The 25,000-nt window shown below is 41.7% G+C and overlaps 3 protein-coding genes and 1 long non-coding RNA gene across 6 annotated transcripts in view; 3 read left to right on the forward strand and 1 right to left on the reverse strand.

The window, feature by feature from the left end:
- sos1 (son of sevenless homolog 1) overlaps positions 1–15,323 on the forward strand; it is a 53,291-nt gene extending 37,968 nt beyond the window's left edge. The window contains exons 16-25 of one of the 3 annotated variants that reach the window (XR_014201942.1): positions 3,280–3,399; positions 4,154–4,316; positions 5,399–5,516; positions 5,599–5,771; positions 7,511–7,627; positions 8,156–8,426; positions 10,159–10,203; positions 12,231–12,349; positions 13,169–14,572; positions 14,708–15,323. Coding sequence is in view for 2 of the 3 variants with exons in the window: in XM_082155762.1 (XP_082011888.1) it covers positions 3,280–3,399; positions 4,154–4,316; positions 5,399–5,516; positions 5,599–5,771; positions 7,511–7,627; positions 8,156–8,426; positions 10,159–10,203; positions 12,231–12,349; positions 13,169–13,612 (1,570 nt within the window). In the remaining variant the exon portion in view is untranslated. Of the gene's footprint in view, positions 1–3,279; positions 3,400–4,153; positions 4,317–5,398; positions 5,517–5,598; positions 5,772–7,510; positions 7,628–8,155; positions 8,427–10,158; positions 10,204–12,230; positions 12,350–13,168 lie in introns of all 3 variants that reach the window. The other 2 variants (XM_082155762.1, XM_082155763.1) reach the window with 2 other exon arrangements.
- Positions 3,428–3,906, forward strand: LOC309488050. Its single transcript, XR_014201998.1, has 4 exons — positions 3,428–3,460; positions 3,543–3,598; positions 3,680–3,709; positions 3,881–3,906. It is a non-coding gene; the product is annotated as an uncharacterized lncRNA (long non-coding RNA).
- A 661-nt stretch (positions 15,324–15,984) lies between the features above and the next one.
- On the reverse strand, positions 15,985–18,024 carry gemin6 (gem (nuclear organelle) associated protein 6). The gene is made up of 2 exons (XM_082156020.1): positions 17,814–18,024; positions 15,985–16,564 (listed from the first exon to the last, which is right to left on the reverse strand). The coding sequence occupies exons 1-2, from the start codon at positions 17,939–17,941 to the stop codon at positions 16,180–16,182; spliced, it is 513 nt and encodes a 170-aa protein (XP_082012146.1). The 5' UTR covers positions 17,942–18,024; the 3' UTR covers positions 15,985–16,179.
- Positions 18,025–18,083: 59 nt separating this feature from the next.
- Positions 18,084–25,000, forward strand: part of srsf7b (serine and arginine rich splicing factor 7b) — a 12,499-nt gene continuing 5,582 nt past the window's right edge. Inside the window, 5 exon segments of the mRNA XM_082156001.1 lie at positions 18,084–18,229; positions 19,207–19,387; positions 22,293–22,469; positions 24,196–24,276; positions 24,602–24,679. Of these exon segments, the coding sequence (XP_082012127.1) occupies positions 18,202–18,229; positions 19,207–19,387; positions 22,293–22,469; positions 24,196–24,276; positions 24,602–24,679 (545 nt within the window). The 5' untranslated portion in view covers positions 18,084–18,201.

Here is a 25,000-nt window from a genome sequence, read left to right on the forward strand (position 1 = left end):
CTTACACACTCACTCACTCACTCACTCACTCACACACACACACACACAACTCACTCACTCACTTACACACTCACTCACTCACTCACACACACACACACACACACACACAACTCACTCACTCACACACACACACACACACACACACACACACACACACACACACACACACACAACTCACTCACTCACTCACTCACTCACTCACTCACTCACTCACTTACACACTCACTCACTCACTCACTCACACACACACACACACACACACACAACTCACTCACTCACTCACACACACACACACACACACACACACACACACACACACACACACACACACACACACACACACACACAACTCACTCACTCACTTACACACTCACTCACTCACTCACTCACTCACTCACACACACACACACACACACACAACTCACTCACTCACTCACACACACACACACACACACACACACACACACACAACTCACTCACTCACTTACACACTCACTCACTCACTCACACACACACTCACACACACACACACACACACACACACTCACTCACTCACACACACACACACACACACACACACACTCACTCACTCACTCACACACACACACACACACACACACACACACACACACTCACTCACTCACTCACTCACTCACTCACTCACTCACACACACACACACACACACACTCACTCACTCACTCACTCACTCACTCACTCACTCACACACACACACACACACACACAACTCACACACACACACACACACACAACTCACTCACTCACTCACACTCACTCACTCACTCACTCACTCACACGAGCACACACACACACACACACACACACACAACTCACTCACACTCACTCACTCACTCACTCACACTCACTCACTCACTCACACACACACACACACACACACACACACACACACACACACACACACACACAACTCACACACACACACACACACACACACACACACACACACACACACACACACACACACACAACTCACTCACACTCACTCACACTCACTCACTCACTCACTCACTCACTCACTCACTCACACACACACACACACACACACACACACACTCACTCACTCACTCACTCACTCACTCACTCACACACACACACACACACACACACACACACACACACACACACACAACTCACTCACTCACTTACACACACACACAACTCACTCACTTACACTCACTCACTCACACACACACACACACACACACACACACACACACACACACAACTCACTCACTCACACACACACACACACACACACACACACACACAACTCACTCACTCACTTACACACACACAACTCACTCACTCACTTACACACACTCACTCACTCACTCACTCACTCACTCACTCACTCACACACACACACACACACACACACACAACTCACTCACTCACTCACTCACACACACACACACACACACACACACACACTCTCACACATACATACACACACACACACACACACACACACACACACACACACACACACACACACACACACACACACACACTCTCTCACACACACACTCTCACACACACACACACACACACACACACACACACACACACACACACACACACACACACACACACTCTCACACATACACCTTCACACAGACACACACTTACACACACTCACACATACACTCTCTCACACACACACTCACACTCAGACACACACACACACTCACTTACTGACTCACACATACACACTCACAGACACATTCACACAAACACACACACTCTCACACACAGACACACTCTCACACATACACTCATACACTCACTCTCACACACACACACATACACTCTCACACACAGACACTCACACACTCACTCACACACACACAGACACTCACACACTCACTCACACACACACACACACACAGATCAGGTCTGATCAGATTGTGTTTTAAATACACAAAAAAACATCACTCTGAAAGTGATTCCAACGATGTCGTTCTTGTAACAGTTGTGATGTGAACTCTGCTATTCTTTTATATTTAGAGCTATATTGTTATAGTTATCTTCCTTTGTGTTAAACGTGTGTTAAACCCAAGCCTTGAACGACCACTTCTGTTAGTTTTGTGCTCGTTCAGTATTTTAATTTTGTTTGTTTTTTTTATAAGGGAAAAGGCTGGACTTCCTGTTTGTATTTTTATTTTCTGCTCCGTTGGCACTGTCTGCACAGAACACGGGGCAGTTTAACACAATAGAGTCCAGCTGTGACACACACACACACACTTCCCTTCACCTCTGTGGGAACAGGCAATGAGTGTCGTACCCAAGGTCACCACCTCAGCTCCGTTTCCCATGAGGCCGTTCTGCGTACCCGTCTCCCAAAACACTGAACCAAACCACACACACACACACCAGAGCACGGCATTCTGGGAGATTGTGACTTCATTATAGTAAATACACTTACAATAAGCGTCTGCCAGCACGAGCCAAGCTTGTATTTGTGTTCAAGCTCTTACATTAATTATGAGACACTACAATCAATTTGAGATTTTGCTTCCATAATATTCTTCTTTTAGACTAGAGGAAATAAAACATCCAAAAGTGTTTATTTTATTGCACTTGATCTCTGTCAATCTTCAAAGTCTGTGAGTTTGAGTCAGAAATCTCCACTTCAGCAGCTTCACACTCACCAAACTTCAGTTTATAGAACTTTTCAAATCTTAAAAACATGTTGAAATGTATTTATTTCTGTCTGTCGACAGTATTTTCTGATTCATGATGAGAAAGAGAAATCCAAAATCTTTTCTGGAAAAAACTTTGTTGACAAAATCAAAAGAGAATTATGAATCTGGCCGATGTTCAGATTTCTGTGCTGGAATTTTATGTAATTTAGTGCATATAATTAGATGATGCATAATTTGCATATTTAAAATCCCCCTGTAATCTATAATTTTATTCTTTAAAACTCATTTTGATCACCAAAATTACATATTTAAAGTTTTTTCCTTGAAAAAAAATTATTCATGCCTTAAAATATCTTGAGTGTAACTCGACACCCTTGCTTAATTTAGTATGCGTGGTTCTATGAATATGCAGATGAGCCCTGCCTCCACTCACTCAGCTCAGAGATCCACTGGGTGACCATCACACGTTGATCTGATTGGTTTGAGTTGTAAAGTGTCTAGATCATGATTTTGAGGTGAAACTGCTGCTCTTTTTTTGGGTGGTTTTGCACAAAAGCATTAATGTGTGTGTGACCTCTGACCTTTCACATGTAGGGCGGTTCAGCCGTCAGAACTGGTGGGAAGCGTCTGGACTAAAGAAGACAAAGAGATCAACTCTCCGAACCTGCTGCGAATGATCCGCCACACCACCAACCTCACACTGTGGTTCGAGAAGTACGACACACTCCCTCGAGTTTAACTCTGTGTGTGTGTGTGTGTGAGTCGTTGTGTGTGAGTGAGGTGGGTGAGGTGAGTGAGGTGAGGTGAGTGAGTGAGGTGGGTGAGGTGAGGTGAGTGGGTGAGGTGAGTGAGGTGAGTGAGTGAGTGAGGTGAGGTGAGTGAGTGAAGTGAGTGAGGTGAGTGAGTGAGTGAGGTGAGGTGAGGTGAGTGAGTGAGGTGAGTGAGTGAGGTGAGTGGAGTGGGTGAGGTGAGTGAGGTGGGTGAAGTGAGTGAGGTGAGTGAGTGAGTGAGGTGAGTGAGGTGAGTGAGTGAGGTGAGGTGAGTGAGGTAGGTGAGGTGAGTGAGTGAAGTGAGTGAGGTGAGTGAGTGAGGTGAGTGAGGTGAGGTGAGTGAGTGAGGTGAGGTGAGGTGAGTGAGGTGAGGTGAGTGAGTGAGGTAGGTGAGGTGAGTGGGTGAGGTGAGTGAGTGAGGTGAGTGAGGTAGGTGAGTGAGGTGAGTGAGTGGGTGAGGTGAGTGAGGTGAGGTGAGTGAGGTAGGTGAGGTGAGTGAGTGAGGTGAGTGAGGTGAGTGAGTGGGTGAGGTGAGTGGGTGAGGTGAGTGAAGTGAGTGAGGTGAGTGAGTGAGGTGAGTGGGTGAGGTGAGTGGAGTGAGTGAGGTGAGGTGAGGTGAGTGAGGTGAGTAGGTGAGGTGAGTGAGTGAGTGAGCGAGTGAGTGAGTTTTTCTCAAAACGGTTACTCTCGTCTCACAGGTGTATCGTAGAGACAGAGAACGTTGAGGAGCGCGTGTCCGTCATCTCGAGAATCATCGAGATCCTGCAGGTGTTTCAGGAGCTCAACAACTTCAACGGTGTTCTGGAGGTGGTGAGCGCCATGAACTCCTCGCCCGTCTACAGACTCGACCACACCTTTGAGGTGAGCGCCTTCACAAGACCGCTGAGTTACGTGTGTGTAATCTCGCTGTTCGAGCATGAGCAGCCATCAGAGGTTATTCCTGAAGCACACAGAGAAAAAGACTCGCCCACTTTACCCAGAATCCTCACAGTACATCATGACCTCTTCAATTAAAGCATACAGGGAGGTTTTCAATGTGTGTGCACTGAAGAAAATGTCTCACTTGGAATCCAAGTTGGCGACTGTTGTACGTCCAAAGCTGTGTGCGTTAGCTGTGTCTGAGAATAAACAACAACAACAATAACTTAATTTGTGCTTTTGAAAGCTATAAAAGGGTCATATTTAGAAAACGCTGTCAGAGTGTGCTGAACCTGGTCACATTATGGCCTTTTTCAAATAAAATGATAAATGCATAAAAAGTAAATAAAAACATACAAATAATAAATTTGTAAAATAAAATATATATTTTTTAAATGCATTAAAAGTAAATAAAATGTGAAATAATAAGATAAACACAAAAAATAAAAAACAAACAAATAATAAATTAAATAAACAATTATAAAAACAAATACGTTAAAAATGTATTAAGTGTTCAAAAGTACAAAGTCTCTCCTGCGGGAGTTCTTCTCTATATCAGTGTCAGTGTTCCTGAACTCCTGAAACGCCTCCATTGTAGTCTTGAGTTTCTTCCAGGAACGAACACGTCACAATATTCCTCATTATAATAATTAATGCGCAGAATAAAGGGGCGGGGCCTGGTTGAGTTAGTTAGTAGTGTGTTAAACTGGCGGTTATGGAAAGGGGCGGGACATTTCCCAAACACACTTGAATCGCTCGACCAATCACGACACACTGCTCCAGCCGACCAATCAGAGCACAGTGTGCTTTTCAGAAGGAGGGGCTTCATAGAGACAGGAAGTAAACAGAGCGTTACTGACAGACTGGGAAGAGAGGAGCCGCAACAATGGAGAATATGAGGAAAATAATCAACATTCAAGTTCTAGTCGAGCCTAAAAACAACATCAAGACTTTTGCAAATGTCTAAATTGGCCTTAAAAGGGCATAATATGATATAACTCATCCTGCATGTGATTTTATTTCAGCAAATCCCAAGCAGACAGAGGAAGACTCTGGAGGAGGCTCATGAACTCAGTGAAGATCATTATAAGAAATATCTGGCTAAACTCAGGTCCATCAACCCTCCCTGTGTTCCCTTCTTCGGTACGTTCTGCTTCCTCATTCACACATGACATGTTTCTGATGAGACGGTGTGTTTGATGCACATGTGATCTGCTCGCTTTAGGGATCTATTTAACGAATATCCTAAAAACTGAGGAAGGAAATCCGGACTTCCTGAAGAGACACGGCAAAGAGCTGATCAACTTCAGCAAACGGCGGAAAGTGGCGGAAATCACCGGAGAGATCCAGCAGTACCAGAACCAGCCGTACTGCTTACGTGTGGAGAGCGAGATACGGGTCAGGAGATCTACATTGTTGATTGTTGAAGTTTATTTGCCTTTTGTACAGTACATAGGAATTTTTGTAGCATGTTGAGTCAACATTTAAAGAAGTCAAGATAAAAGAACTAACAAAACTACACACAATAAATAGATTTTGAGAAGGTACAGTAAACAAAGAACAGTATAAACCTGCAACAAACACACACAATAAAGATGATTACCTCCGGATCGGAGTATTGCACTGTCCTGAGATAATACAGTACAGGCCAAATGTTTGGACACATTACTATTTTGAATGTTTTTGAAAGAAGTTTCTTCTACTCATCAAGCCTGCATTTATTTGATCAAAAATACAGAAAAAATTTTAATATTGTGATATATAATTACAATTTAAAATAATTGGTTTTCAATTTATTATACTTTAAATTATCATTTATTTCTGTGATGTAAAGCTGAATTTTCAGCATCATTACTCCAGTCTATCACATGATCCTTTAGAAATCATTCTAATATTCTGATTCATTATCAAAGTTGGAAACAGTTCTGCTGCTAAATATTTTTTCATAACCTGTGATACTTTTTTTAGGATACTTTGATGAATAAAAAGTAAAAAAAAGCAAATGTTTTAAAAATAGAAATCTTCTGTAACAGCAATATACACTACTGGTCAGTCATTTGGGGTCAGTCATTTTTATTTTATTTTTTTTAAATAAATCAATACTTTTATTCAGCAAGGATGTGTTAAATTGATAAAAAGTGATAGTAAAGAAGATTTATATTATTAGAAAATATTTTTTTTATTTTGAATAAATGCAGTTCTTTTTAACCTTTTATTCATCAAATATATTAGGCAGCAGAACTGTGTCCAACACTCATAATAAATCAGAATATTAGAATGATTTCTAAAGGATCATGTGATAGACTGGAGTAATGATCCTGAAAATTCAGCTTTGCCTCACAGGAATAAATCATTTTTTAAAGTATATTCAAATAGAAAACTATTATTTTAAGTTGTAATAATATTTCACAATATTACTGGGGTTTTTTTCTGTATTTTTGATCAAATAAACGCAGCCTTGATAAGCATTAGAGACTTCTTTCAAAAATAGAAAAAAATCATAATGTTTCCAAACTTTTGACCTGTACTACATGATATAAATATTTATAAAGTACTGTAATAAAACATCCTCTGTTTAACAGAGACAGACACATAAACACATCACAGGCATAAACTACCCTTTCTAACATCTCTATGTAAAAGGAGATAACACATGCAAGTTAGTTTAAATAACGGCTTATATTAATTACACTTATGTCTGGGGTGTATTAAGAAATTAACACTTTTATTGAGCAAGGATTCATTAAATTGTTCAGACATTTATAATGTTACAAAACCTTTTTATTTCAGATAAATGCTGTTCTTTTGAACTTTCTGTTCATCAAAGAATCCTGAAAAATAAAATGTATCACAGTTTTCAGAAAAATATGACAGTTTTCAACACTGATAATAATCATAAATGTTTCTTGATCATCAAATCCTCATATTAGAATGATTTGTGAAGGATCATGTGACACTGAAGACTGGAGTAATGATGCTGAAAATTCAGCTTTGATCACAGGAATAAATTACACTTTACTATATATTCACATTCGAAACATATTTCACAATTGTATTTTTGATTAAATAAATGAAGTCTTGGTGAGCAGAAGACTTAATTATTCCCAACTTTTGAATGAATTCCGTTGGTGTTGCAGAAGTTCTTTGAGAACCTGAACCCGATGGAGGACATGACGGAGAAGGAGTTCGCAGACTATCTGTTCAACAAATCTCTGGAGATCGAGCCGCGTAACGCTCGCACTCTGCCTCGATTCGTAAGTCTGACTCCTGAGAACGGTTACACAACACACACACACACACACACGAGAACCCGTGACCGCATGTTCACCTCCTGATCTGAGCGTCCGCGCTCCGTATTAAACCGTAAAGTGCTTAAGGATGTGAACCAGAATAGTGCAGATTTACAAACTAAGCCTGAGTTCACTTGTGCAACTGTGAAAAACCCCAAAACATCACGCAGGGGGACGTTCTGTTCTGAGGAGTGTGTTCATGGGAAATCAGGTGGAAATCAGGCCAGAGACTATATTTATATAGATACTTCTGCTACTGTAATGACAAAGCTGCTGTTCATAAACTTCATAGAAACTAAAGTGGATATATATATATGAAAACACAAACACAGTGTAAGTCCTGAAGATAAAAAGAAAGTATTTTTGTATTAAATCCTGAAATAAAGTATACATACACACACAAACACATATATATATATATTAAAAAGTACATCTATTTTTGTGAAACCAAGTGAGGTTCAGTGAGTCTAACTGATGTAGTTTCCCCCTCAGCCGAAGAAGTACAGCTGTACTCTGAAGTCTCCTGGCGTTCGCCCGTCCACCGTTCGGCCCGGGACGATGCGCCACCCGACGCCACTTCAGAACGAGCCTCGTAAGATCAGCTACAGCCGCATCCCAGACAGCGAGACGGAGAACAGCGCAGCTTCAGCACCGAACTCTCCCAGAACCCCCCTGACGCCTCCACCCGCCTCCACCTGCAGCTCCACTGAGGCCTGCAGTGTGTTCGACTCTCCACAGGCTCCGTCCAGCCCCTTCCACTCCAGTACGACTCGCACACACACTCTCTCTCACACACACACACACACACACACACACACACACACACACACTCACTCTCTCACACTCACACACACGCGCCACACTAACCTGACCCCTAAACCTACCCATCACAAACATACACACCACACACACTAACCTGACCCTTAAACCTGCCCATCACACACACACACACACACACACACACACACACACACACACACACACACATGCACACACACACACACACACACACACACACACACACACACACACACACTAACCTGACCCCTAAACCTACCCATCACACACACACACAGACACACACACTAACCTGACCCCTAAACCTACCCATCACAAACATACACACCACACACACTAACCTGACCCCTAAACCTGCCCATCACACACACACACACACACACACACACACACACACTAACCCGACCCCTAAACCTACCCATCACAAACATACACACCACACACACTAACCTGACCCCTAAACCTGCCCATCACACACACACACACACACTAACCCGACCCCTAAACCTACCCATCACACACACACACACACCACACGCACAGACACCCGACCCCTAAACCTGCCCATCACACACACACACACACGCACACACACACACACACACACTAACCCGACCCCTAAACCTGCCCATCACACACACACACACACACACACACACACAGACACCCGACCCCTAAACCTGCCCATCACACACACAGACACACACACACACACACACACACACACACACACACACACTAACCCGACCCCTAAACCTACCCATCACACACACACAGACACCCGATCCCTAAACCTGCCCATCTCACACACACACACACACACACACACACACACACTAACCTGACCCTTAAACCTGCCCATCACACACACCCACACACACAGACACCCGACCCCTAAACCTACCCATCACAAACATACACATACACACACACCCACACACACTAACCTGACCCCTAAACCTGCCCATCACACACAGACACCCGACCCCTAAACCTACCCATCACACACACACACACACACACACACACACACACACACACACTAACCTGACCCTTAAACCTGCCCATCACACACACACACACACACAGACACCCGACCCCTAAACCTACCCATCTCACACACACACACACACACACACACACACACACACACACACACTAACCCGACCCTTAAACCTGCCCATCACACACACACACACACACTAACCCGACCCCTAAACCTACCCATCACACACACACACACACTAACCCGACCCCTAAACCTGCCCATCACACACACACACACACACACACACACACACACACACACACACACACACACACTCTCTCACTCACTGACTCACACACACATACACACACGATGGAGTCTGAGAAACTACGCCATGATGATGATAAACTGCACAGAAATGTCACTGATTATGAGCAACTCTTGTTCACATGTTCAATATGTTGCATAATTGAAGTGCTTGCAGAATGTAGAATATCTGACACGTACCGTACACACACACACACACTGTCCGCATCCTCGCGACACACTCCACCTTTACCTGTTCTATGAGTATCATCTACATGAACTACTGTAGTATTTAGCATCATGTGACCAGCATCATGTGACCAGCATCATGTACTGCAGCTGCTCTGGCATCAGCTGATCAGGTCTGTCTCCTTCTCTTGTGTCTCCTCCTGATTCCCGACAGACAGCGACAGTATTTTCGCTCCGGTCACTCTTCCACACGGCCCACGTTAGTATATCACACCGCTCTCGTGTTCTGTCACGCCATCAGTCTGTGCAGACGCTGTAGTGTGTGTGTGTGTGTGTGTGTGTGCTCTGTGACATCACATCCTGTGGAAACAAGTGCGCATTACTAGGGTTGGGTATCGTTTGAATTTGAACGATTTCGATTCTGCTTATCGATTCCGATTCTTATTGATTCCTAGATCAAAAAAAAATTTGATATTCACATTTATTCTTATTGCAAAACATTTAATTATATCTGAATATCATGAACACAAATCAACATGCTAAATAATACTTATGTTTGCCTGTGGTTTAAAAACACCATAGAAGAACAACTAGCCGAACTAATGTACATTTCAAGCATCATTAAAGACAATAAACACTCAGTAATAAAAAAGAACAAATAAAAAATTAGCAATTGCAACAAATACGATTGAAATAAACAGTGTTTTAAGATTTTCAGGTTCAGAAACTAATCAAATGTACAATAACACTGAACTTTATAAATAATATATACATTAATAATATAGTTACAAAAGTCATTCAGTGAAGAACGAGTGGATTTTCTCTGTCTTTTGTTGTTTGATGAGTGTTATTATAGATGAATATCAGATGATGTCACCAACGTCTCCTCACTGACGTCACTCACTTCTAAATCTTGAGTACCTGATTCACGTCAGTCTCGAAGGAGCTAGCTATGCCTTCAGTATGTTGTGCGGTGGGGTGCAACAACAAAAAGGAGACCCCAAAATATCCTTTTACAGGCTAACGTTACCTCAGGACGACTAAAGACGCCGTAATGGACGGGTGGGACGGCTGGGACATGTCCCCACCACTCCTGAAACATCTCGCGGCACGAATGTACCAATACAAATAAACACAACATCTCCAGTTAACTAGCAGAGCATTCATTTAGTTTGTTTGTTAAATAAGAGGCGATCTAGCGCTGAAATGTGTTGTTTCTGAAACCGAGTGATCAAAGTGCTCGTTGCCGCTGCGATCAGTGACGCGGATACTGTGTTCTCAGTCTTCACTCGGACGCGCGCTTCAATGTGGAGAGACTCCTCTCTATTCATTCCGGTGAAATTACAAAACAAACTGCACACAAACGTGTCCCTGCCTGATATTACAACCACTGATCAACATAATCGGTTTTGATGAGAAAAAGTGCGGATTAGAACCCAGAACCTCTGACACGCTTGGCTAAAGTTCTGCCCCTGGACCCGGACAGAGGCTGGAAGTACGCATCAGGTATCACGTAGGGATCATCACACCCTAACGATATTATTTTTTGAAAGTAGCGTTTCTTTTCATGGCAGTCGAGGTGCGAAATGTTGTCTTTCGTAGCCATTTACTGTATCCGTACGAAGCTGTAAATAGTAGCAAGCTAGCTAGCTAATGCTTGTCAGTACCATAGACAGTACTCGGTAGGTACTCAAGATGACGGCAGTCAACTGGAAAAAGAGCGGATGACGTAAGAGGTCACGTGACTGATATTCATGTATAGAGACGGCAGGAATATTAGTGTTATTATAGAGCAGGAATATTAGTGTTATTATAGAGCAGGAATATTAGTGTTATTATAGAGCAGGAATATTAGTGTTATTATAGAGCAGGAATATTAGTGTTATTATAGAGCAGGAATATTAGTGTTATTATAGAGCAGGAATATTAGGCTGCTGTCACTTTAAGAGCTGCACTATATAGTTACACGTGTGCAACACTGAAAACAGCGCGTCATAAAGTCATATTGAAATGCTCACAAAGGAATCGATAAGAGGAATCGATCATTTTAACTTATACAACATATACAACTATAACAAGTATCCGATTCCTGATGGATTCTCGATTCCCAGCCCTGCTTTATCCTGGGCTTCAGCGGCTCATGTTGCTGCAGCTGTGGTGACATCATTGTAAAAATGGCTTTAGTAGCATGTGATGTTCAGGTTGGTGTTTATCATGTGACGTGTTTCCCAGCATCCTCTCTGTCCTGATTCTCACCCAAGGGCTCTGTGTGTGTGTGTCTCTCAGGATCTTCTTCAGTGTCGTCTATGATGAGTTTCCTCCGAAACGACGACCCTCCCGTTCCTCCACCGATCCCTCCCCGACGCCGGCCCGAGTCTGCTCCCGCCGAATCCTCGCCCTCAAAGGTACCCGACACACACACACTCACACACACACACACACACACACTCTCACTGACACGTATATCCCTCCCCGACGCCGGCCCGAGTCTGCTCCCACCGAATCCTCGCCCTCAAAGGTACCCGACACACACATACACACACACTCTCTCACACACACACTCTCTCTCTCACACACACACACACTCACTGACACGTATATCCCTCCCCGACGCCGGCCCGAGTCTGCTCCCGCCGAATCCTCGCCCTCAAAGGTACCCGACACACACATACACACACACTCTCTCACACACACTCTCTCTCTCACACACACACACACTCACTGACACGTATATCCCTCCCCGACGCCGGCCCGAGTCTGCTCCCACCGAATCCTCGCCCTCAAAGGTACCCGACACACACATACACACACACTCTCTCACACACACTCTCTCTCTCACACACACACACACTCACTGACACGTATATCCCTCCCCGACGCCGGCCCGAGTCTGCTCCTGCCGAATCCTCACCCTCAAAGGTGCCCGACACGCACACGCACACACACACACACACACGCGCACACACACACTCTCTCTCACATACACACACACACACACACACACTCTAACTCTCACACACACACAAATATTTCCCCATTGCATTATTATACATTATATTCAACATTATATAGTAGTTTAATGTAGTACTGCCACTGTAACTCTGTTAACTGGAATTTTCTCACACAGTAATTTTTATTTTGGATTGTGAAAGATTGTTACACCCCTAGTCTATGGTCATAGATCTGTCTTTTTCAAACGCTCCGTGTATGTGTGTGTGTTCCAGATGATGTCGAAGCACCAGGACAGTCCTCCTGCGATCCCTCCTCGTCAGCCTAAAGTGTTCTCGCCCCGTTACTCGCTCACGGACCCGCCCGACAGTCCTCCAACGCTTCCTCCCCGAGAGCCGGTGCGAACTCCAGACGTGTTCTCCAGCTCGCCGTTACACCTCCAGCCTCCTCCTCAGGGCCGGCGCTCCGAACTCAACCAAACCTTCTTCCCGCCGTCTCCCTTCATCCCACAGTCTCCCTCTCCGCTGGGACCCCGCAAACACATGCCCTCCTCCCCGCTCGACCTGGAGCCGACGACGCCGGGATACGCCGGGCCGCCCGTCCCACCTCGCCAGAGCACGTCCCAGTCGCCAATCCCAAAACTCCCTCCGAAAACCTACAAAAGAGAGTCGGTGCATCGCGACGGCCCGCCGCTCCTTGAAAACGCGAACCCTTCGTAAAGCGAAATTAATCCGAGGACTAAAACCGATGAAGTGACGCGTGCTCTTCTGAGACATCATCTGAGGACTAAAGATGTGCCCTAAAACGTGCTCTTCTGAGACGACGATTGTGGAAATCAAGCTGAGATCATCTTTCTCGGGAACTCTGTGTATTGTCTTTTTGTGTAGCTTTGTTTTGGCATGTTAGGCAAACCCCTCATAGAGCGAAGTTAATCTGAGGACTACAGATGTGCACTTAAACGTGCTCTTCTGAGAAGTTAATCTGAGGACTACAGATGTGCTCTTCTAAAACGACGATTGTGGAAATCAAGCTGAGATCATTTTCTCGGGAACTCTGTGTGTTGTCTTTTCGTGTAGCTTTGTTTTGTCATGTTCGTTTTCCATTTCATCGCTCGGTTTGTTTTCAGGAGCAATCGTTGGCCAAACTCAGACTGAGAAACAAACCTGTCAAATCGCCAATCCCAAAACTCCCTCCCAAAACCTACAAAAGAGAGTCGGCTCGACGGACCGTCACTCCTTGAGAACGCAAACCCTTAATCTGAGGACTAAACATGTCCTAAACGTGCTCTTCTGAGACGTTAATCTGAGGACTAAAGATGTCCTAAACGTGCTCTTCTGAGAAGTTAATCTGAGGACTAAAGATGTCCTAAACGTGCTCTTCTGAGAAGTTAATCTGAGGACTAAAGATGTCCTAAACGTGCTCTTCTGAGAAGTTAATCTGAGGACTAAAGATGTGTCCTAAACGTGCTCTTCTGAGAAGTTAATCTGAGGACTAAAGATGTCCTAAACGTGCTCTTCTGAGAAGTTAATCTGAGGACTAAAGATGTGTCCTAAACGTGCTCTTCTGAGAAGTTAATCTGAGGACTAAACGTGTCCTAAACGTGCTCTTCTGAGAAGTTAATCTGAGGACTAAAGATGTCCTAAACGTGCTCTTCTGAGAAGTTAATCTGAGGACTAAACGTGTCCTAAACGTGCTCTTCTGAGAAGTTAATCTGAGGACTAAACGTGTCCTAAACGTGCTCTTCTGAGAAGTTAATCTGAGGACTAAACGTGTCCTAAACGTGCTCTTCTGAGAAGTTAATCTGAGGACTAAAGATGTGTCCTAAACGTGCTCTTCTGAGAAGTTAATCTGAGGACTAAACGTGTCCTAAACGTGCTCTTCTGAGACGACGATTGTGGAAATCAAGCTGTTTCTCGGGAACTCTGTGTGTTGTCTTTGTTTTGTCATGTTCGTTTCCCATTTCATCGCTCGGTTTGTTTCAGGAGCAATCGTTGGCCAAACTCAGACTGAGAAACAAACAAACCTGCTGGATGACAGACGACGCAGAGCGTCTGAGACGAAACAGACCCGATAAAGACCGTTCACACGATTATTTTCCGGTGCCTGTGTGTGTGTGTGTGTGTGTGTGTGTGTGTGTGTGTGTGTGTGTGTGTGTGTGTGGATGGAGAGTGTAAAGGGACTGCAGATGTTCTAGACTCGTTCGAGAGCCAGTTGACTTGACGAGTACCGGGAGTTTAAGGTACCCTCGCACACCAAAGAGGTACTCGAGAAAACCTTCAAGAAACACACGTTGATTGTCCTCGTATGTGTTAGAACTTTTATTTTCTCAATCATTTCTGTTTTTGCCAATAAGTATGTAAAGAAAAAAAAACGATCGCCGCCTTAAAACAAGGGAATAAAAGTGTTTCTACCACTGTATGCCAAACGCTAGCCATGAGAACGTCTCTCTTCTTCACTGTCTCCGGATGCTGAGCTCATGATGTACAGTCAAACCACTAATGATTCAGACACCAGATGTGATTTTACTAGTGTGTTCAGGACTAGTGTAGTTCATTAATGTAAGTGAGGAGAGCAAAATAAAGTAAACTGTGACATATTACACACAATAACTCTTCATACAGAGACTACCAGTAACAATTTGGGACTAAAAATGATTCATAACTTTGAGCTGATCATGTTTAGCTGAAGTGTTTTGTCTTTAATTGCTAATGCTCTTTTTACACACAGACTGAACAAAATGAAGCCTTGTTTGGTGATTGGTTGAGCTAAACTGGTATTATCTAATTGTGTAGTTAAATTTAACAGCTGACAGATATTCAACATAATTCATGTGTGAGACAGTCTAACAGAAGGACGGACAAAACCAGAGTTTGTCATATTTTATTACCATTTTCTAAACAATAGTGAATAAACTGAGATAATGTGAGACATGTTGAAGGAGTCTGAATACGTTTGGGTTTGACTGTAAATCTGCTTTTACACATCAAGTTACAAAAATGTCCTTATTTCTGATACACAATTGGTATTTCTATCAAGAGAAAGATGAGTTAAGATTTTGATGTACACACACACAAAAGAAATGTGGGAAGAGTTATATTTCTGCTTTTGAAACATTTATTATAACATGAGCAAACACACAGGAACTTTGAATGTTACATGAAGAATCAAAAACGTAAATATTTACATAATGTAACAGAGAAATGCCGTTTGATTCTCTCCACCCTGAACATCATGCATTAACATCTCATCTTAATGAACACTCTCAGACCTTGTGAACGATAGAGAGTCAGATTGAGGCGAGTGAAGCGTGTTGTTCTCCAGGGACGCTCTCGACTAGACTCTGAACTCTGGCCAGGATGATCTCGTTGGCACAGGTGCAGTCTCCAGTGCTGTAGGGGGCGCTGATGGTCAACACACTCGCCACACGAAGATCGTCCCCGTCTTCGGTCACCGGGACTCGGTTCTTCTCCAGCCACACACGCAGATTCTCCCTCCGAGACTTCAGTTCGTCAGCGCTGAGGACCTGCGTTCTGTCCGGCAGGAACAAGCTCTTCATCCGACTCTCCGATTCCTTGGTTCCGCTCCCGAGGATCTGAACGTCTGTCACCGCATGACCCAGAACCACTTTCACCGACGGATGCTTCGTCTCTGGGAAACTCACCAGCACAACACTGCAAATCAACAAACCAACACGATAGGAGATGATTCACACTTTGATTCGAAAAGCAAATGATTCGTTTGAATCAAATGCTGTGTCTGAAATTGAATCAACTAATCGAATCGAGTAATTGACTCAGGTAATCGACTCGAATACTTCTATGGAGGTAAAATAATGACAAATGTATTTGAAACAAATAAAAAGTAGGGATGCACCGATATGAAAATTGACCGATACATGCCTATAATTCTTTATATTTGAAAGCCGATAACCGATATATTGGCCGATAAATCTAAATCCAAGTTTTTATATAATTTGAGAGCCTGCTTACAAATACAAAAGTCTCATCATTAAAATCTATGTCCCAAACACACAATCATAATGTTCTCATGATCATTTTATGAAGCCGATATGACAGACTTTTTGCACTTTACTGTATTTTCCTTTTTGAAGTGATTTCAATCATATTTAACCACATTTTTCATATCAGGCCAATGATGATAACATTAAAAATTAACATATATCGAGAGATATATAATTGCATTAACCGATTTTAAAACTGGGAAACTCACCAGCACTGGAATGAACAAACCAACCAACACAATATGAGATGATTCACTCTTGAGCTGCGTATCGATTCAGATGTTCAATTTGATTCGCAAGCTCTCAATTAGATTCCAATTCGGATTTCAATTCTAATTTCGATTTCGATTCGACTCAATGAATATATATTTAATACAAATCCTATATTTATTTAAAAAAAGAAAACTGAACATAAGTTTACAAGTGGTTAATTAATAAAAAGAAATTAAGATAAAACACATTAAATCTCACAGCATTAGTGTAACATGAAGCCTATGAGCAGTGGAGGAACACTAATACTGGCTTTTGGGTGATAGAGAAATAAATATGGAAAATAATCGATTCGTGGCCTTGAGAATCAATTTTGAATCGGCCACATTTTAAAAAATGATTAATCGATGAATCAAATGCTGTTTCCAAAATCTAATAATTCGGTATCGGCCGATATATGTTCATTTTACTGTTGTCGTTATCGGCCCATAAGAAGATATGGCAGATGTATTAAAGCCGATAAATAATGAATTATTAAAATTATTTAATGGGACTGAGCTAACATGAACTAACATTGAACAGTTGTATTTTTATTAACTAGCGTAACCAGGAAACAAAAAAATAATAATCATATTCGGGTCATAATCAATTGATAATTGTTTTGTAGTTCTTAATTCTCTGATGTTTACCTGGCAGACACGGGGTCCACCGTGAACACGCGTCCCTCGAAGCTCTGCTGATCGTGAGCTGTTACACAAACCTCCTGATTGACGAACTCCAGCCACTGCTGAGGACTCCTGTCCCTCCACTTCAGCATCTCTGCGAACAACGAATCACTCTAATCAGCGCTAATCAACTTAATCAGCGACTTCATCTTCTCTGAAGTTTGGCGTGTGTGAACGCTGCGCACGTGTGACGTCACTGTCGCAAACGAGCGTCTGATTGGTTGGCTGGGTCAGGCATGAGAATCATAGGAAATGTAGTTTTTTTGCGGCGGCTGCGTGAGTTTGCGCATGCGCAGGTGAGTCGTCGTTTGACAGGCTGTTTGTTGCTGTCAGGATTTCATTATCTCACGTTATGTCGCGATACGGGCGACACGCGGGTGGTGAGTGTTATAATTCATGAATAATTCACGAATAAAACAAGGCTGGAGGCAGAATGCTTCATCTCACGTATTAAATATGTCTGGTTATTGAAAAGATGTGTTCTGTTTTAGCACGAGCTGCTAACGCTAACTGTAATGGCGCCCTCGCGAACACTGATTAATAATAATAGTAATCATGATAATTAATAATAAAACTAGTAATTGTAATCATCACAACATTATTTTGATTCATTCTTGTGAGTTTGTTGGGTTAGCAGCTATAGGTTAACGTGAAGATGTTCATTCATGTGTCGTTTTATTTCTGTGTTGTTTTTATTAAAGTTTGCTCTGTATTTTAGATTTGAAATGATCGTTTAAGTTTGTAGATGTAGATGCTAAAACCGCTTAATTGAAACAGTAAGTGTGGCGTTTATATTTTCATTAAAGTGTAAAGTCTGTAAAGTTGATTTTGTTGACTAAAACTATTACAATTCATTTTCTTTCATTTAAATTAAGCTGAAACGAAATCAAATATAATATGAAAGCTTACTAAAGTGCTAAAATTACTAAGACTAAAATAAATTAAAGCTAAATAGAAGTATAAAAAACATAATAAATAGACAAAAGCACTTAACAAAATGACTAAAACTTAATTGAAAATATAAAAATAAAAGCTCATTCAAAATAATAATAAATACTATAATACTTTATAAATAACACTGCTCTATATATGCTTATTTGAAATGTCAAAACTGAGTTCGTCTCCTGTATTTCACCATGCATATTATAAAAAAAATACATTATTAGTGTTATAATATAATATATTATTGTTTGTGTTGTGAATTGTGGTTTGAATTCAAGACTTTCCCCTTTTAGCCGCAGAATTCTGTTTATTGAACATTAGACACAGAGTTAAACCGTGGTAAAACCGTGGTTATTTCTCTATCTCATTCCCTGAGTGACAGATGACAGGTGTTAAATGTCCTTCTCTCTTTCAGAAACGAAGGTGTACGTGGGTAACCTGGGCACCGGGGCAGGTAAGGGTGAGCTGGAGCGGGCGTTCGGTTATTACGGGCCGCTGAGGACCGTGTGGATCGCTCGCAATCCTCCGGGATTCGCCTTCGTGGAGTTCGAGGATCCCAGAGATGCTGAGGATGCTGTGCGTGGCCTCGATGGCAAGTGAGTGGGCGGAGTCACGATTCAATGACTCACTCGTAAAGACACCGGCTGCGTCCCAAATCGTGTACTCTCTTGAGTAGGTACTTATTTTGAATAAGTGATTCACGACTGCTAAAAAGGTGCGTTCTTTATACAGTAGTATGAGTGTGTGTAGTATGAATGTAGTCCGGATGTACTATTGTCGTCATGTTGTCATTATCATGTGACCAGCGTCAGTTGCCATTCATTAATCCTCTCCTGTGGCCTCATGGGATAGTAAAGTGTCCATCGTATGCACACTTCAGAATCTTGCTGGAAGTAGTAGGTCATTCATTCTCTACTTTTTGCCGACTCTTTTATGAGGACTGTAAATTCAGTCAAATTGATTTTGCCTAATATATAGTAGGGAAGTATGCGATTTCGGAAGCAGCCTTCACTTGTTTCTTTGCTGGATGAATCAGTGTTTTTGAACGAATCTCTTGAGTGAATGATTCAATGACTCACTCTAAAAGACTTCACTTGTTTCATTACTGGATGAATCGGTAGACGTTTCTCAGTATGCGTTCTTGTCTGTACTTGTGTTCTTGTGGACTTGTGAAACGTCATCAGTCGCTGCCCAAGTACTGTTCCAATTCAAAGTTCACATCTAGCCAAGTCCAGTTCAAATCCCCGGATGTGTTCTTGATCCGCCCCTTTTACCGAGGATGCATCGATAAGTGACTTGTGCGCACTTGATAAAGCCAGGTATCCCAGAATGCATCTCAAACCAACCAGCAAGCGTCAATAGGAGAGGAGAAACCCCGCGTAATTTAAAAATACTGCTGTAATTGTGTCACGAAATGTAGTTTTAAGAGTTTTTCAGGCGAGAATGTAGTTGTTTAAAGCTCAAATCTTTGGTTTATTTATAAAGAGAGTTGTGAGATCCAGGCAATCGGACGCTCGGTGCTCATGTACCCCGCTGAGAACAGCCTTTCCTCGGCTAGTGCTGCTGACGTTTGCGGATGTCTCTAGTCTAGTGGTTTAACATGAGATATAAATCGTCTTGTGTATATCTAACGGGCGATTTATTTATTTTATTTGTCTCATTAATCTATAATTTGTTCCCTGGCAAAACGTTTTAGCTGAGGGCAAAGTGAAGTTTCATAGCTTTATTTAGTCTATTTAACTTTAACGTTGTAGCCTAGAGAGCTGACTTATGTTTGACTGAATCGTTTGCTTTATTATTGAATAGCTTCTTATACCTTTTAGGCTACTTATACTTTTATAATGGCTATTATTGATCATTAAAACTGACATTTAACAAAAAAGGTTATGTCATTTTATTTTATATATTTAAAACATATAAAATATTTTATTATATATTATATTTTATTATACATGTTGCCTACATTCTCTTCACTGTATGTAGGCTACATAATAAAATAAAATTACACAACCCTGTCTCTTTTTGCTAAATGTTAGTTTAATGATCCATATCATAATGTTTTTTATGTATCATATTTTTAAAATGAAAACAAAAAGAGTCAGGGTTGTGTTTTATATTTCGTGTTTTTATAAATATATGTAGTAAAGATAATCAATTGCGTTGCCTGAACCACATTTGTGTGGCCATTATGTTTAAGATTTTTTTTAAATGAAAATGAAAAGAGGCAGAGTGGTGGTTTATAACATATTTTGTTTTATTTGTAGTCTAGATATACATAAAGAGATAACCGGAGTAGCCAGAGCAAGCTGAGTGACGCTATCAAGTACGCCGCTGTTCCATTTCAGAATTATCGGACTTGCGTCCTCCCGTCCTCGAGAGTTCGTTCTCCTGAGTCGAACTTGTCAAGTCCGAACTACCAAGGACTCAAGTCCGAAGTTTGCGTACTTGGTATTGAGAAACGGCTAGTGTTTTTGAACGAATCTCTTGAGTGAATGATTCAATGACTCACTCTTATAGACTTCACTTGTTTCATTACTGGATGATTCAATGTTTTTGAACAAATCTCTAGAGTGAATGATTCAGTGACAAATATATGTATAACAGTCACTTGTCGCCACCTACTGGTGTAACGCTGTAACTGATACAATCTTTATCTGGAGCGTCAAGCTTTAAAAGGTGATTTGCTCTATTTTGATCTCTAGCGTAGACATCAGTGTTTATATCTGAACTATACACCTTGATAATCTGAATGATTGTAAGACAGAAATAATAATTCTGTGTGTTTAAAACACTGTTAGTGAAGCTGTTTCATATCTACACATGACAACGGCTCTCTCCGGCTCAGAACTCAGATCTGAATGTTCGCTGTGATCGAACAGAGTTGAATCGCTGTCATTTTAGAATAAGAGCGTGTGTGTGTTTGAATCAAGATCGCGGTCTTTTAACTATTAATTGTGCAGGTCTAAGTTTGAGTTATTTTAGTACATCAAGTTAAACTAAAGGAACATGATAAATTCCAGATAGCTGGAATTTTTCTATTTTGTTTCAGGTAACCTTTATTTTATTTTTAGTAACACATTTTTTTTATTTCACCGCAGATGCATCACTTTTTCTTGGTTTAGTATAAAGTATGTATTTCATGTCTTTTATTTATTTCCTGTACAGCACTTTGGTCCACTTCGGTTGTTTTTGAAGTGCTTTATAAGTAAAGTTTGATTGATCACTGATTGTGGTTTTGATGCTACATTTTTCTAAATGTCATAATCATTTGTTAACAAGCAAGTATTCGATACTTCAATAAACTCATTGATTCTGCAATAAATTATAACTTTATTTAAATTAATACTTTTTTCGCTAACTGTGGCTTTGTACATGTACATTTCTGAAATACATAACTACATGTTACAACACTAAATTGTAATATTGACTCATGCACTTTCTGTAAAGCTGCTTTGAAATGATGTGTATTGTGAAAAGAATTGATCGATTGATCTGTTTCAGGGTGATCTGTGGCTCTCGAACGCGTGTGGAACTGTCCACCGGAATGCCACGGCGTTCCCGATACGATCGTCCGCCGACCCGCCGGCCCTTCGACCCTAGCGACCGTTGCTACGAGTGCGGCGAGAAGGGCCACTACGCGTACGACTGCCACCGCTACAGTCGCCGGCGCCGGAGCAGGTACAGCTAGCTGTGATCTGAACACCGCTGAACCGCATTGATCAATAACACTGTCATTGCTGTTTTCCTTGTTATATTGTTCTCTTCTCTCTCTGTCTGCTTGACTTCCTGTTGATTTGTTTGTGTTGATTTTGTGGGGTTTGGAGGGGGGGATGTTTTGTTGTTTTCTGATCTGATGTTTTCTCCAATGTTCTTTGGGATTTCATTTTTAACGACTGACCTGGTCAAAACGTTTCAGGTTTCATCGTTTGATTCAGAGAGTCACGATCCTTTACGATTTCATGAGGCATCTAGCAAATCCCACACTTTTGATCGCCTGCTATGACCGGGGCACGAGCAGCCACGCCCCCCCTTCGCTGAGGCTCCTCCCACTGCTACTTAACTATTCATAGCCCCTCCCCCCCAACCCAAACCTGATGAGAGCGCCAATCCGAGTAAATTTGGCTAGTGATTTGTGCCTACGCTTTTGATAAAGAGAGCATCGAGACCTCGGCAGACCACGATCCCGTCTAGAAAAAGCGCCTTGCACACTTCTATCAAGTCTCAATCAAGCGATTTGGCTGTCGATGCAATGTCATCGTTAGAAATCCAAGAGAACGACTAGATGCAGAGGTCGGCTGATGATAGATACTTCTAGATCGTCTAGATCTGCTAGACCTCGGTTCCAAAGAGGGTCGACCTGCAAAGTTGCAAGGTTTATTTCAAGTACCAATTAATGTGTCTCTCTGTATATCATTGCCATTGCCTGAACTCAAATCAGTCGTAATGTTTAAAGCTGTAAAATGCATTTATTTAAAGAACTGTTGGATGCTTTTAGAGAACTGAGTTCGAGGGCTGGGCGATATAACACTCCATGAGCGTCTCTAGATGTAATGCAGTAATGTATTGCTCGGAAATTAGCATTTTTTTTAATCAGAGAAATCAGCATTCTAACCAGTTGGATTGAAAAATGTTAGTGCAAAAAATTTAATATTTATTTAGTTAATAATCTTTTAATATTAATTAAATAATTATATATAAATAATATTATTTTTCACAGTTTTTCACCAATGTAACTATGCAAAGTAATAAACAAAAATAGTTTATATTCTAAAACTTATTTTGCAACATTTTTAATGTTGATCTGTGTTCTATCATTGATATACTATAATATTTCTTATTAATTTATTGAATTGTATGTATTTTAGCCATTTAAAAAAAAAATATGTCTATAGTTTTTATTAATTTGATTTCAGTTCTAGTCATTAAATGAAAATGAGAAATTCAATTACTTTTATATTCTAAAACTTATTTTGCAACATTTTTAATGTTGATCAGTGTGTAATATCATTGAAATACTGAATGAGAAAATTTAAAATAAAATTAAAATAAAAAATAAAAAATGAATAAAAACTATAATAGTAATAGTTCGTTTTTTTTTTTTTTTTTTTATATATCTATAGTTTTTCATTTTATTTCAAGTTAAACAATTAAAACGAGAAACATTTTATTATTTCAAGTAATTAAAAAAAGCGTTTGTAACAGACGCAGGTAAAGCGCTGTTATGTGGCCCAGCCCTGTTCTGTACTGTACTGTAATGTTAATCTGTAATGTGATTGTTTAGTTTAGTTGAGGTCAGTGAGGGTCACATGAGTCAGTGAATCTGTTCCACCGGTTCTTTACATCACGCTGACACACTCTCTCTCTTTTATTCCCTCCTTGTGTCACATCTCACACACTCGCTCAGGTCTCGATCCCGCTCACACTCTCGCTCTCGGTCCAGAGGGAGGAGATACGGGCGCTCTCGCAGCCGCAGCAGAGGGAGAAGGTGTGTGTGAGTGAGTGTGAGAGTGTGAGAGTGAGTGAGTGTGAGAGTGAGTGTGTGAGTGTGTGAGTGTGTGTGTGTGTGTGTGTGTGTGTGTGTGTGTGTGTGTGTGTGTGTGTGTGTGTGTGTGTGTGTGTGTGTGAGGTGAGTGAGTGAGTGAGTGAGTGAGTGAGTGAGTGAGTGAGTGAGTGAGTGAGTGAGTGAGTGAGTGAGTGAGTGAGTGAGTGAGTGAGTGAGTGAGTGAGTGAGTGTGTGTGTGTGTGTGTGTGTCTGTGTTCTGTGATCTTTCACATCTGTAGTGTAAATGCATGTCTCATCCCTGTCTCAGGTCCAGATCTTTCTCTCCTCGTCGTTCTCGCTCTGGTCTCTCCAGACGCTCCAGATCTGTGACGCCCAAACGCTCCAGGTGAGTTTGCGAGAGAGAGTGTGAGAGAGTATGAGAGAGTGTGAGAGTGTGAGAGAGTGTGAGAGTGAGAGAGAGAGTGAGTGAGTGAGTGACCAACCAAACGCTCCAGGTGAGTGAGCGAGTGAGTGTGTGTGTGTGTGTGTGTGTGTGTGAGAGAGAGAGAGAGAGAGAGAGTGTGAGTGAGTGAGTGAGTGAGTGAGTGAGTGAGTTGAGTGAGTGAGTTGAGTGAGTGAGTTGAGTGAGTGAGTTGAGTGAGTGAGTTGAGTGAGTGAGTGAGTGAGTGAGTTGAGTGAGTGAGTTGAGTGAGTGAGTGAGTGAGTG

This window comes from Leuciscus leuciscus, assembly GCF_965113295.1.
Source record: "Leuciscus leuciscus genome assembly, chromosome: 23".
NCBI classification, from domain to species: Eukaryota; Metazoa; Chordata; class Actinopteri; order Cypriniformes; family Leuciscidae; genus Leuciscus; species Leuciscus leuciscus.